Genomic DNA, 13,688 nt, shown 5'->3' with positions numbered 1-13,688 from the left:
TAGGTGAGGGAGCGGAACAAAAGGAATAGGCCTGAGGTGAATCTGATTAGGAAGTACAAGTCTGAAAGGTGAATTGTCCTGCTAAGCTCTGTGCTAGCCTTCCTTGGTTGCCATGACTCGGCTTGTTTTCTGAGATGGATATCACAAGGCTGTTGCTCCTACCTGTGTCTTTCCTCCAGTGCTCTCCTGGACGGCCGTGCGGGACAGAGCAGTGGTGGCCACAAAACAAGAGAAGAATCCTGAGAAGATGTTGCTGATCCCAAAGGCAATGAATTCCTAAGGGAGAGACTGGATGACAACGATCCTACAAATTGAATCTTTGCAAGACCTTCGCTGAGTATTTCAGAAAGTACATTAAGAACAAAAACTCCCATGCCCACCCTGCCTGGTGGTCCAGTTTAATTTTTACCGTGATAGGTACTTGAGGTCCTTGTACGACATCAGGAGTTTGGACTCTATACCATCCGAGAGCGGTGCTCTCGATAATTTTTAAAGTTGACAAGAAATAGCATCTGATCATTTGCTAAGCTTTTTCACTGCCTAGTGAATGGAATGTCTGCAGCTCTCATATAAGTGTTTTTCTGTGGCTGAATATTCGCTATGAAGCATATTATGACTAGCAGTGCTGTTATTCTGCTTGATTACTAACCATTTAACTGCTGTCATTGCTATACTGTATCTCCAGAAACGTATAGATACAGAACTTGCAAATTTGCAAGCAGTGTGAAATCAGCTTACCTGGCAATGTCTCACATACCTACAAAAACTGCCTGTATATATTAACTGCACAGTGAACCACCTCAATTTAAAGTGGTCACAACTATTATTAATGTTTGTTGCACTACTTTCTCACATTATAACTGCCATTAAAAATAATTGCCAAGAGGTACTGGGTTACATGAAGAATTCTCTTTCTGACCTAATATGTTCACTTTGAATGTTATTTATGACCTGACTGAATTAGCTCTTTTAAAATTAGTGTTATTTCAACTTATTTCTTAAAAAAGCAAAGTGATGCAGTGTGTCTATTCCAAAATAATTTCTAATTAGCAAACACGAGAGGAAAACCAACCCAATAAGGTCTGGTGAAAAAATCCAACCCCTTCTTTAACTGACAGCAAAATCTTTTCCATTTATGTTTTTTTCCTGTTTCCAGCCCTATAAAACTAGTTCAGCAAAAGGGCACCCATACCTGGTTCCCATCGATGGCATAATCATACTTGGTGGCATATACTTTTCCTACTGACACTGCAATAGCATAAGCCACCACAGCGATGGAAAATGATGCAGCCAGCATCTCCGAGAACAGGCTCACAGGTGGAAGTGCAGGAGGCAAAAACCTAGTGAGTTTTTAAATGAAAAATGCTGTGAAGATTTGACCACTATTCTTTTTCCCCATCTCATCAAATGCTATATCCACTCAGTCACATATTAGACATGAAAGTACTTGATCCAAAAGAACAAAAAGCACTTGAAATACATACATGGTAGTAGCAGCTTTTATAATGTTTAATCAGAAGTTGGTGTTATCTCACTGGCTGATTTCTTTGTCCTCTATTTTCGAGCCTACCCATGCTGCCTCTTCTATATCTCTCACATGAATAAATCTGCTGTTACTGATTCTTTAATATCATACAGCCCCATTCATGCCATTTCACATGTTAGTGTTTCTCCTTCCACAATTCCATCTTAAAGGTCTTTGAATTTAAAAGATATTTTAGCCATAATATGAGATTTACTGTGTATGAAGAGGTATCAGGTCTGTTAAAGAAACAAAGAATGTATGATGCTAAAAGAGCTCAGTGGAAAATCTTTTTTTGAGAGCTATGACATTTAAAATCTTCTTAAGGCAAAAAAGATTAAATTAATGTAATTATCACAATGCTCCACAGTGACTAAAATATCTCAATAATTGTGGAGTCCAATGACTATTGTTTGACAAAACCAGAGCTACCCTACAAACCGTATAAAAAAAATTAACCTGCAGGTTACATCATGAGGTTGTCTCAAATATGAAAATTTGGGACATGGACCTATGTCTTGATGACTCTCCATATGGTGTAATTCCAGAGGCCCCCAGTCATGAAATGTCTCCCCGACCTACCTCACTTATGCCTAAAGTTTCTTTAATAAGGACACTACATTTTCCCGTATAATTAGAGAAGAGTGGTAAAAATAAAATAGAAATAAAGTTCTTAGAGAAAACTATAGAGAAACTTAAACCTAGCAAGCATCCTAGGTATTGTTGAATCCACCTCTCTTGTTTTGTTGATAAAGGAACTTAGACTTGGAAACATGAAGTGATTTGCTTGAGGTCAGTTAGTGGGTCCAGGTCTAAATGTTAGATATTAGATGATTTCCTACCTAATAAGATCTGTGTGGTTCTCTGCCCTTGCAGCCTTACTCTCCCTACCAGTGAGGTCAATTTTCAGACTCCTTTTCTCCTTATATCCCATCCTACCCCTCAAGGAGACTCTGGAATGAACCCCATCTATAGACAGACAGGATGTTAGAAACCCTGATCCAAAAGTTGGGTGACTCAGCATCACATCACCTGCTAGTTGGGATGTGACTTGGGACCACACTTCTCAAAACAGGCTCGTGACTTGCTCCTGAGACCCAGTCAACCCTACTTCAGGTCACTTGGACTTGTCAGAGTAACTTTCCAGTTTCACATACAGTTTAGTTTTGATAGCAGCCTAATGTGCACTGCCTGCCTGGCTGCCTAGTTCTCCAAATATAACCTGATCCTTGATTATCCAGGGTTGCAAAGTGTAAAGTGCAAAGACTTAAGTCAAAGGACCAGAATCACTCTCAAATGACTTTGGGCATGTTATTTAACCCACCACGTCCCAGTTTCCTCAGCTGCCAAATGGGGACTGTATAGTCTTCTCATAAGATTCAATGAGGAATCACCTGTGTAAGTAATTAGTATCTACACATATAGTAGGTTCTCGGTATGTATTGGGAGAACCTAAGTCTATCATACTCCTGCCACTCATGTCTGCTGTCTTGCTGAACCCTAAGTGTGCCAATTATTTGCCCCTAACCAATTGAAGTCCCAAACCAATTTGCCCCCAAACCAGTTGAAGTCCCGTCTGGATATCTTATAATGACCTGTAAGTAAACCTTTTTTCCTTGCTCTTGCCCTCCTTCTGTGGACATAACTCTCCAAATTTTTGCTCAGTGGGCCTGTTTGGCCCCAGCCAAGCATGTCAGGCCTGATCATGAGACATCACTACCAAGAGCCCAAGTGGAGTGAGCATGTGAACACACACTTATCTGAAAATATGAAGACTAGGAGAAGTGAACCCTGAAGGGCCCAAAATTCCACAAACAGGCCAGCGTCCTAAACAGAATACCACAATACTTCAGACTGGGTCTGAACACTTAGCAAATGCACCACCACTCCAGCTAGAGGAGAAGAGTAGCCCTCAGAAAACAGCCAGGAAGAAACCCCTGTGGTTTTGTTGACTTTGCCCCTGCGCTACGCTTTCAAGTACAACTGCAAAGCACATACTTTAAAAACAACAGTAGGCCTGAGTTCCCCAAATCAACTAATGGAACCCAGATTGATGGGACAGGGCATGTTCTGTGGGCCACCTATAACCTGATACATGATAGGAAACCTGACAAAAGGGGTCTGTAACAGTGCCTGCAATCCCAGCACTTTGGGAGGCCGAGGCAGGTGGATCACCTGAGGTCAGGAGTTTGAGAACAGCCTGGCCAATATGGTGAAACCCCGTCTCTACTAAAAATTAGCTAGGCGTGGTAGTGTGCACCTGTAGTCCCAGCTACTCAGGAGGCTGAGGCAGGAGAATCGCTTGAACCTGGGAGGCAGAGGTTGCAGTGAGCTGAGACCATGCCACTGCATACCATGCTGGGTGACAGAGTGAGACTCTGTTTCAGGAAAGGAAGAGAAAGAAAGAAAGCAAGAAAGGAAAAAAAGGAGAGAGAAAGAAAGAGGAAGGAAGGAAGAAAGGAAAGGGAAGGGAAGGGAAAGGAAGTGAAGGGAAGGGAGGGAAGAAAGGGAATGAAAGAAAGAAAGAGTAATAAACACAACAACAAGAGGACCTCTGGAACTGACGAGGACAGGAAGCAAGATAGTGAATAGGGATTAAAATTTAGAGGACAGAGTCATCAAACTTGTTATGGATTCACACACACACACATACACACACACACACCCCCCACAGAGATCATGCCACTGCATTCCAGGCTGGGTGACAGAGTGAGACTCTGTTAAAGAAAAGAAAAAAGAGAGTAACAAACATGACAACAAGGGGACCTCTGGAACTGGCAAGGACAGGAGGCAAGAGAGTGAATAGGGATTAAAATTTAGAGGACAGAATCTTGTTATGGGTTTACACATACACACACATGTGCACACACACACACCACACTATAACAGAAGAGGTAAAAGAGAAGCCTAGGGCAGGATGAGTGAGGAACTGGACAGATTACGAGTTGCAGAATAGGACCAGTCACATGAGAAGAGAGGCACATGACTGGCCCTCATAGTGTCTGCTGGTTAAGAAAGCACCCAGGATGAGAGAATGAGTGAATCCTAGTGGGACGCTTAGATGCTGACTGGACAAGGAAAAGTTGTGTGTTTCTACCAGGAAAGGGAGTGGAGGAAAGGGCATGGAGCCACTGTTTTTGGCTGTCCAATGGGGCATTGTTATTGGGGACAGAGTGATCCTAACATATGGTCCCGACCCTCAATAGGATAAAGGGAGCTACCAGCAGCAGCCTTAATGGAGGATTGAAGCAGACAGGAGATCAAAAGGGGCATATCACAATCTCTCTGTCCCTCTTCCTTTCACTGTGCTCACCTCAGGGCCACTTTAATACTCTGCTTGCTCTTTTCCAATCTCTCCACCCCACCCTTTCCTTTTCAGGTTTGTTAATATTGTCAGAATTGCTTCTGTGCTACCAAGTGAGATCGGATAACCAAGGCCTTTGTTGTGGCTTGTTTATAATGACATAGGCTTGGGTATTTTATTCCTTCAACGAGTGTTTTCTGAGAGCTTACTGTGAGATGAGCTCTGTGCTCTGGGACAGAGCTGAACAACACAAATGGGGTCACTGCCCTCGTGGAGGAGCTTAAAGTCCCTGGGGCCAGGCAGGTTAGATTAGCTGACCAAGCTGACCAGGTGGTCTGTCAAAGGATTCAGCTTCATTAAACTCAAGGGCGAGAGGCTAGAAATCTGTTTTCAGGAGGAGCACACAGGAAGGCTCTGCAGAGGACCTGGAGGGATAATTTAGGGCAGAAGAAATGAGTTCCCCAAACCAACTAATGGAACACGGATGGATGGGACAGGGCCTGCTCTGTGGACCACCTATAACTTGATACATCCTAGGAAGCCTGACAAAAGAGATCTGTAAAGTATCTTTTTCTGTAATTGTTTCTAACTAATGAAATCATCTAACTGTTAGATCAGATTTGTTGATCCTCTCTTAAAGAGTTTCTCCAGTTTCCTTGAGGGCAAGAATCACTTGAGGCACTTTTGAAAAATATTAATTCCTGAGCCCGTCCTCTGGAAAGCCTGATTCAATAGGTTTGGGGTGGGAACCAGGAATCTGTGTGAAAAAGGATCCCATGTGATTCTTACAAAAAGGTAAGTTTGAGAAACACTATAATGGATAGCATGTAAATTAAGTCCCATGTAGCCAGCTGTGCTTTTTCAAATAGTTTGGAACAGATATTAGAAGAAATTATAAGATTCATCAAATGGGAATACAGCAGTTCTCTGTAGAATAAGCTCTGGGAATAAACTTGCCTGAGGAAGTTTCTATGAAGAGCATGGAAAACAAACACTGGTACCAAACAGTGGCTCCATGCCCTTCCCTTCCCTCCACTCCCTTTCTTGGTAGAAACACTGGTACCAAACTCTTCTAGTCTTAGGGAAAACTAGTACTTCTTGATTAACAGCAAGTCTAGTCTTAAATGTTATGAGTGAATGTTACAAATATAATAAACATCTAGGCTTCCTTTGTAACCCCATATAAGAAAATTATGGTATAGGGTATCTTGTCTACTCTTCATTTCATGAGAGATCTCACTGGTGTTTTACAACGAGTTGAGGCTTCAGCTGTTTTCATTATCCTTGTCTTACATAGGAGAATCTCTTCAAGTCACAAAACTGGAAGGTGACAAAGATGAATGAAGGACCTTGGTCTTTTACTCTTCTAATTAACCAAACTACCAAACGTTTCTAAAACTTCCCTTGAAGATAATGCATTTACTTATAGGTAGGAGGGATATAATTATTATCTAAAATTGATTAAACTAAATGGTAGAGAGTTTAGGCCAGATGTCCCTGATTCCTTAAGCAGATTGTTCACAGTGCAATAGATGTTACTAAGAAATGATTCTATTTATATTATATTATAATGTTATGTATAAGTTTAAATCAGGAGTCTGGTGTTAACTGTACATGTTTGCCATGTTTTAAGAAAATGAAGAAAAAAGAGCATATAGGGGCTGCTGCTTTTAAACAAATGGCTTGATGTTTATCTACAAACATACTGTTTGTCTTATGGTTGTTTCTTCAAGATCACACACAAATAGGACTATTGAAGGAGCATCAGTGAAATGAAGCTTGTAATAAAAGGTTTCATTTAAATAAAAAGGACTGACTTACTGACTTAATGTGTTAGTACTATCTAAGAGGAACACCACACTCACCCCCTTGGGATGGATTTAACAATGCCAGCATTGTAATTTTTTTCCAGGTTGGCTCCATATGAAATGGCAGTAGCAATTATTGTCTAAAATAAAACAAAAGATGTTAAAAATTCAATTGGTTTTAATAATTCCTTGCTTGTCAACCAAATAATGCTGAACTTTATAACTACATATTCTACTTACCACAATTACTTCTATAGGAATAGGGACTGGGATTTTGTGTCTAAACCGATCGTTTAATTCCTTAACTGCCATACAGACAACAATGGTGAGTAATCCAGCAATGAAATCAGCAAGATTGGTATCACCAATATTTTGAAAAATTTCAACCAGCGTCTATAAAAAGAAAATAATTTTATATACTTCCTGCTGCTACACACACACACACACACACACACAACCAATTTTCATATGAATCTTCCCACACGAAAAACCATGATATCAGAGTCAAACAACACTCAAAAGTTTCAGTAAAATGATAAAAATGTGTTGGTTGATACGGAGACCATTACATACATATAATTGCTGCAATATATATATATACACCAAGTTTTTTATGATCGTTTACTTGGGAAGGAAAAACTGGATGATTTCTACATTCTTATTTTTGCTTCTGTGTATTTTTTATGATAATAATAAAGATGTCTTACAAGAAAAACATGTCATTATAAACATATTACCTTTTACTTGCAGAAAAGCTTTACAAGTTTGTATCTTAAAATGGGCTTCTAGGTGCTATCAAGTAGACTGATTTTTACTATGGTGATATAGCATTGAAACTAAAGGCTGATAAACCTGAAACTCCCAGTTGATCCGTTGGTTGGTTTGTGTGTGTGTGTGCATGTCTGTGTGTTTTCTTTCTTTCTATCTTCCTTTTTTTTGGTCACAATTAGCCAGTATTTTAGGTAAAGTTCTTTCCTAAACCTGAATGATACAGATAATAACCAAAAATAACAAAAAATCCTAAAATACTTCATATGTGGATACAGGTAGACTGATTCATTCTTTATGGCAAAGAAAAGCTATTGAATTGACATACAGGCCAAGCATAAATTTTTGGAAATAAATTTGGTACTTAATTTTATGTATCAAACTTGAACTAAGATAACACTAAAATTTTTTTTGAGCTCTGTTGCCCAGGCTGGAGTACAGTGGCCTCGAACTCCTGAGCTCAAGCAACCTTCCATGTCACCCTCCAGAGTAGCTGGGGCTACAGGCAGGCATCTATATTTATTTTATTTATTGTAGATACTACAATAAATAGGCTATTTTATTTTCTGTAGAGATCTGGGTAGAGGGCGGGGATGGGTGGGCGGTATCTCACTTTATTGCCCAGACTGGTCTCGAACTCCTGGCCTTAACAAATCCTCCTGCCCAACCTCTCAAAGTGTTGGGGTTACAGGCATGAGCTAGCACAGCTGGCCAAAACAAAAATCTTTAAGTAGACAGATGAATCAATTCAAGAAAAACTAGTTTTGTTTTGTAAATAGGAGACTTCTGGGAATCAAGGGTGTTTTCAAGGAAATTAGCAAGGAAGAATCCCAGGGAAGAACACTAATATCTTTGTTATATTAACCTCAGTCCTATAGAAGGCATTATTAAAGAGGGTATCTTTGAGACAGTTCTTTGAGACAGTCTCCCAGTGAAGAAAACTTTTCTTTAAATGAGCTTTCTTATAGACATATTTTATAGGAAGATAAAAGAACGGAGCATCTTATAGTTTATCACATGTATTTTACTTATTTTCACAGATAAACTACTTTTAAAATAATTATAATGATAATTTGATGACAATTATGTATGAACTGAATGAACATTAAGTACTTAATGAACCTTAAGTAATCTAGGAGTCACTTTGCCATCAACCTCAACTCTCTGGAACACAATCAAGAAGAGTAAGGGAATGGGGGAGAAGTTATTATGCAAGCAGAATACCTCCCACCAAGCCCTTGGACTAGAGTCTGGGCATTTAACTTGTAGGAAAACTCTTGAACTTTCACTCCAAGGGTACTTTTGCTCTCACTTGAAACCCAGTACTAACAAATTCAGTTTGTCTGCTTTTCAGAATCACTGAAAATTGCTAAAGGCAGATACACTGACAGAAACAAGATGATGCAGGGGACAGCAGAGTGAAAAAGAAAATGGGATAACTACCACCAGCAGACACAATAACAAGAACTTAGGGCATTTAACACAGGAGCAAACAGCCCTACCTACCCCAGAGGCTTGAAAGTTATCATTGCGGTTTGGTCCTTTACATAATCAGTTTTCTGATGGATGACCCTGATTAATTCATGAGCTAGGCATCACATTTTGATGAATTGTCTATTCATTAAAAGTGTACTTTTCAACTGAAGATGGAAAAATTGAAACTTGAAAAACAAAATATTTGGAATCACTATCCAAATTATTTTTGATTATTTCAAAAATAATCACTACAGGATTCCAGTTTAATCCATGAGAATCACTTAGACCTTTGAATAAAAAGTATGTCTGGTGGATTAAAAGTATAACATGAGGTTCAAAAACCAAAATCAGTTTATATTACACAATTGCATCATGCAAGGCATCTGAGTATATAAATAAGTTGCCTACATATTAAGTAATCATTCAGAATCTTTTAAGACAAGCTCTATGATAGAAAGTTTAATCTGTGTAGAAATAAAACTCATCATGTAAACTGAAATAGTCAGATTATACTTAACAACATAGAAATTAGACTCTACAAAAACACTGAACAGTACTTCTAATTTAGTTTACTGTTAAAATACCAGAAAATATGTTAATAGTATGGATACCCATATGATTCTGTATTTTAGCTTAGTATTCCAAATAATTCAAATTATGATAATGAACTTTTTGGCAATAGATAATATTTTACTGTATTTCCTGCTGTGTTTGGACAATTTTAGGACAATTTCATTTAGCTAACTTCTTTGTTCTTGCCCAGGATTACCTGAGTTTATGAAGCCATAAGAAAAAAAATTATGCCCAATAATATGTATGAGAAGATTGATCTGTTTACTATTGGAGTTGAATTTATTTTCGTTTATTTTATCTCCAAGAATATCACAAACCCTTCACAACCACCTTTTGCTGTCAGGCATTTCCTTCCATATCTTTTGTGTATACATGTATAGATCAATCCTTAAAGTGTTACTTTAATATAATGGTATAAATTTTACATACTGAAATAGGTACAAAGCAACAAATCTAATCAAGCTTAGTGGTGGCTTTCAAAGCTCTCACCCTTGTCTACTGAGACAAACCATTCAAACTGAATGGTGGGAAATCAACCCCTAAGTGGACTGGGATTTACTTAGATAACTGAGTAGCTACATGGTAGCATCAAAGATATTAACTAATTCTAAATTGCTGCCAATACCCTGTCATTCTCCCTTCTGTCTCCTACATCCAGTATCTCTGGCATTTGTAAATTAACTGATTTCTTTTTCTCCTAATATTTCCTCCTCTATTTCTTTTCATTCGTTATTTCTAGTTTTCAGTACCTCTTTGGGGGGAGAGGGCAGGACAAACCAAAGTGCAACCTTAGAGCAAAGATTAGTTAACATTTCAGGTAAAGTATTTTACAACAATCTTACAGTCTTTCCTGGGAGGGTCCTCTACTACTCTGCATTTATTGAAGGATTCTTTCATGTATAATTGCAATGGTAATATCATAAGCAAAATTCTCTGTTCAGGGACTAAGCCGCCAACTCAACCCTATGCAATCATTTTCAGACGTGCTGAATCTTTTTTTTTTTTTTTTTTTCAGAAGAGCAAACTTATATTCACCACCACATAGGGATGATTGAAATACCTTCTCCAACTTGGCTGGCCTGTGAGGAGTTTCTTGCAAAATTCTATGCTGTATACTAAACTGAGACTTCAATAAAAATATTCAACAGGAAATAAGTTACACAATGACTGCACTTGGTTTAAAACATATTTTTGATCTTGGTCTAGTGTTTCATGGTCACTTTTGTCCCTGTCAAATTGAAACCATTTGCAGAAAGTTTCTTCTTAAACATAATCCTACGAGACCAGAAGAACTATTTCTCCTGTTCTGCAAGGGTCCTGCAATGGCCATGGACCCAGGTCAACGATTAGTTTGGACCTCCTGTGATCTGTGTAGATGAAGGCCTAGCAATGTTTGCCTAATGAGGTGAGTATATTCAGTAAGAGATGTCTTGGTAGGTTAAGGAGTCACTGGGTTTGTATAGGGAGTGAACAGTGCCTGGCACATGGTAAGTATTCAATATATGTGTATTGAATAGATAAACTGAATGAATGAGAATGAAGGAATAAATGAATGAACATTTGATGAAGAAAATGTAAAAGTAAGTAAAAAGCAAGATGTGCAAGGGGCTGCAAAAGTTACAGAGCCTGTCCAAATAAGGCAGTCAGAGGTCTCAAAAAGAACTAAGGATTGGCCAGGTGCAGTGGCTCACACCTATAATCCCAACACATTAGGAGGCTGCAGTAAGAGGATTGCTTGAGGCCAGGGATTCAAGACCAGCCTGGGTGACATTGCAAAACCCCTGTCTCTACCAAAATAAAATCTTAAAAATTTTAATTTTAATTTTAAAATATGGGCTGTACATGGTGGCTCACTCCTGTTATCCTGGAACTTTGGGAGGCCAAGGTGAGAGGATCACTTGAGCTCAGGAGTTCGAGACTAACCTGGGCAACATAGCGAGATATTGCCTCTACTAAAATTCAACAAAGAAAAAGAAAATTAGCCAGGTGTGGTGGTGTACACCTGTAGTTCCAGCTACTCAGGAGGCTGAGTGGAAGAATTGCTTGACACAGGGAGATGGAGGTTGCAGTGAGCTATGACTGTGCTACTGTACTCCAGCCCAGGCAATGGAGAAAGATCCTGTCTCAAAAAAAAAAAAAAAAAAAAAAAAAAAAAACAATTTTAATAGAAAACTGAAGATTTGACAGGAAAAATATATCAAGAATGACCCATATAATGCTGAATCAAAAACTTTTGCTAATGTCTTCTAATATGCTGGGTCCCGAGGAAATGAACGGCAAACTTCATGAGGTCTATTCATCTGTGATAATAATAATAATAAACTCAATTCTTACTATGTGCCAGATATTGTGCTAAGTGCCTTGCACATATTTTCTTTCTCAATCCTCACAGCTCTAAGAGGTAGTTACTATTACGACTCCCATTTTACAATTGAGGACACTGAGGCTTAGGGAAGTTGAGTACAAATATCACAGGTAGTGGGTGGAGGACCAAGATGCCAACTCAAGTCTGTTGAAGTTCAAAGTCCGTGATCTTTTTTGTTTGTTTTTGGTTTTTTGTTTATTGTTGTTGTCATTGTTGTTTGAGACGAGGTCTCACTCCCATCACCCAGGCTGGAAGGCAGTGGCATGATCTCGGCTCACTGCAGCCTCAACTTCCTGAGCTCAGGTGATCCTCTCACCTCAGCCTGCCAAGTAGCTGGGACTACAGGTGTGTGCCACCATGCATGGCTAATTTTTTTGTGTTTTTAGTAGGGACAAAGTTTTGTCATGCTGCCCAAGCTGATCTCGAACTCATGGGCTCAAGCTATCCTCATGTGTCAGCCTCCCAAACTGCTGGAATCACAGGCATGAGTCACCACATCTGGCCTCATGATCTTCATTACTATGTGATTCTGCCTCCTCTGTCTATTCTCATTGCTTAGAGTGGTACCCGGGCTGTAGTAAGCACTTGGTAATATTTGTTGAATGGATGGAGTGTAATAGTATAGGATTATGGCACTGTTATGAAATTGAGCAATTCCTGACAACCTCACCAATTCTTAGATATGTGTGCATGGCCTTACATTGTTTTAGAAGCCAATAGGTGGGACTTTAAAGACTCAAACTCCATTCTTAATGTTGACACATTGTTTTTGTATGATATCATTCCCCCAAGCTAGGATGACATCATGTTACTATTATCACCATTTTTCAAGCATCAATAACATGCTTTATATAGAACACATTTTTAGATCCAAAACCTTTTTCAAATCTAATTAGTGTGATCTACATCCTGCTTTTGCATTTCTTTTGCATGGTGAATCATCTCTGAATCTAATGTTCCTTTTCATCTATAATTGTTGAGACGTTTACATTATGCATTTTATGGACTCTCATGGTTAGAAAAAGCTTTTAGAGATACATCTCCAATCATTTCATTTCACCAATAAAAAAGATGCCTTGAAATAATCATTTCAAATAACTCCTTTATTTAGAGTACTTGTTATGTACCAGCCCCTGGGCCAAGTGCTTATCTATTCTTATTTAACAATCCAATGAGGTATATACTATTACTAACCCAATTTTGCAGAGAAGGAAACTGAGGCATGGTGATTTGCTCACATGGCTAGTAGACAGTAGAGCCAGAATTTGAATCGAGGTCCATCCAGTTCTAAACCTGAGCTTTCAATTAGCACCCTAACCCTACATGATATGTCCAGGGTCACTTACCTGTTAGAGACAAAGCTGAGGCTAGAAATCAAGTCTGTTACATTCCAGAGCAGCCTTTAATTCATTAGACCAGTTTGTTTTCATTAATGTTTTTAAGTACAATAGTATTTCTAGAGAAGCAACCAAATGTTTTCAATGGCTCCCAAAGTATTCATAGAGAAATATGGGGTCTCCAGATTCAAGTTTTGTTTTGTTTTGGTTTTGGTTTTGTTTGAAACAGGTTCTTGCTCTGTTACCCAGGGTGGAGTGCAGTGGGGCAATCACAAATCACTGCAGCCTCAACCTCCGGGGCTCAGGAGGTCTTCCCACCTCAACTTCCCAAGTAGCTGAGACTACAAGTGTACACCACTACACCCGGCAAATTTTTGGATTTTGGGAATTTTTTTTTTTTCTTTAGCGATGACATCTCACCATATTGCCCAGGCTGGTCTCAAACTCCTGGACTCAAGCCATCTGCCCACCTCAGCCTTCCAAAGTGCTGGGATTACAGGTGCAAGCTACCACGCCCAGCCCAGACTCAAAGAGA

General features: G+C 39.1%; 1 protein-coding gene across 1 annotated transcript in view; it reads right to left on the bottom strand.

Annotated features, from left to right (window-relative positions):
- Positions 1 to 13,688, bottom strand: part of SLC26A4 (solute carrier family 26 member 4) — a 56,349-nt gene that overhangs the window by 27,345 nt on the left and 15,316 nt on the right. The window contains exons 6-9 of the mRNA XM_007982547.3: positions 6,875 to 7,027; positions 6,692 to 6,774; positions 1,193 to 1,340; positions 163 to 276 (exon numbers count right to left, since the gene is read on the bottom strand). Of these exons, the coding sequence (XP_007980738.1) occupies positions 163 to 276; positions 1,193 to 1,340; positions 6,692 to 6,774; positions 6,875 to 7,027 (498 nt within the window). The remainder of the gene's footprint in view (positions 1 to 162; positions 277 to 1,192; positions 1,341 to 6,691; positions 6,775 to 6,874; positions 7,028 to 13,688) is intronic.

This window comes from Chlorocebus sabaeus, chromosome 21 (assembly GCF_047675955.1).
Source record: "Chlorocebus sabaeus isolate Y175 chromosome 21, mChlSab1.0.hap1, whole genome shotgun sequence".
Lineage (NCBI taxonomy): Eukaryota > Metazoa > Chordata > Mammalia > Primates > Cercopithecidae > Chlorocebus > Chlorocebus sabaeus.
The sequence above is the reverse complement of the archived record's forward strand: the minus strand, read 5'-3'. Positions and strand labels throughout refer to the sequence as shown.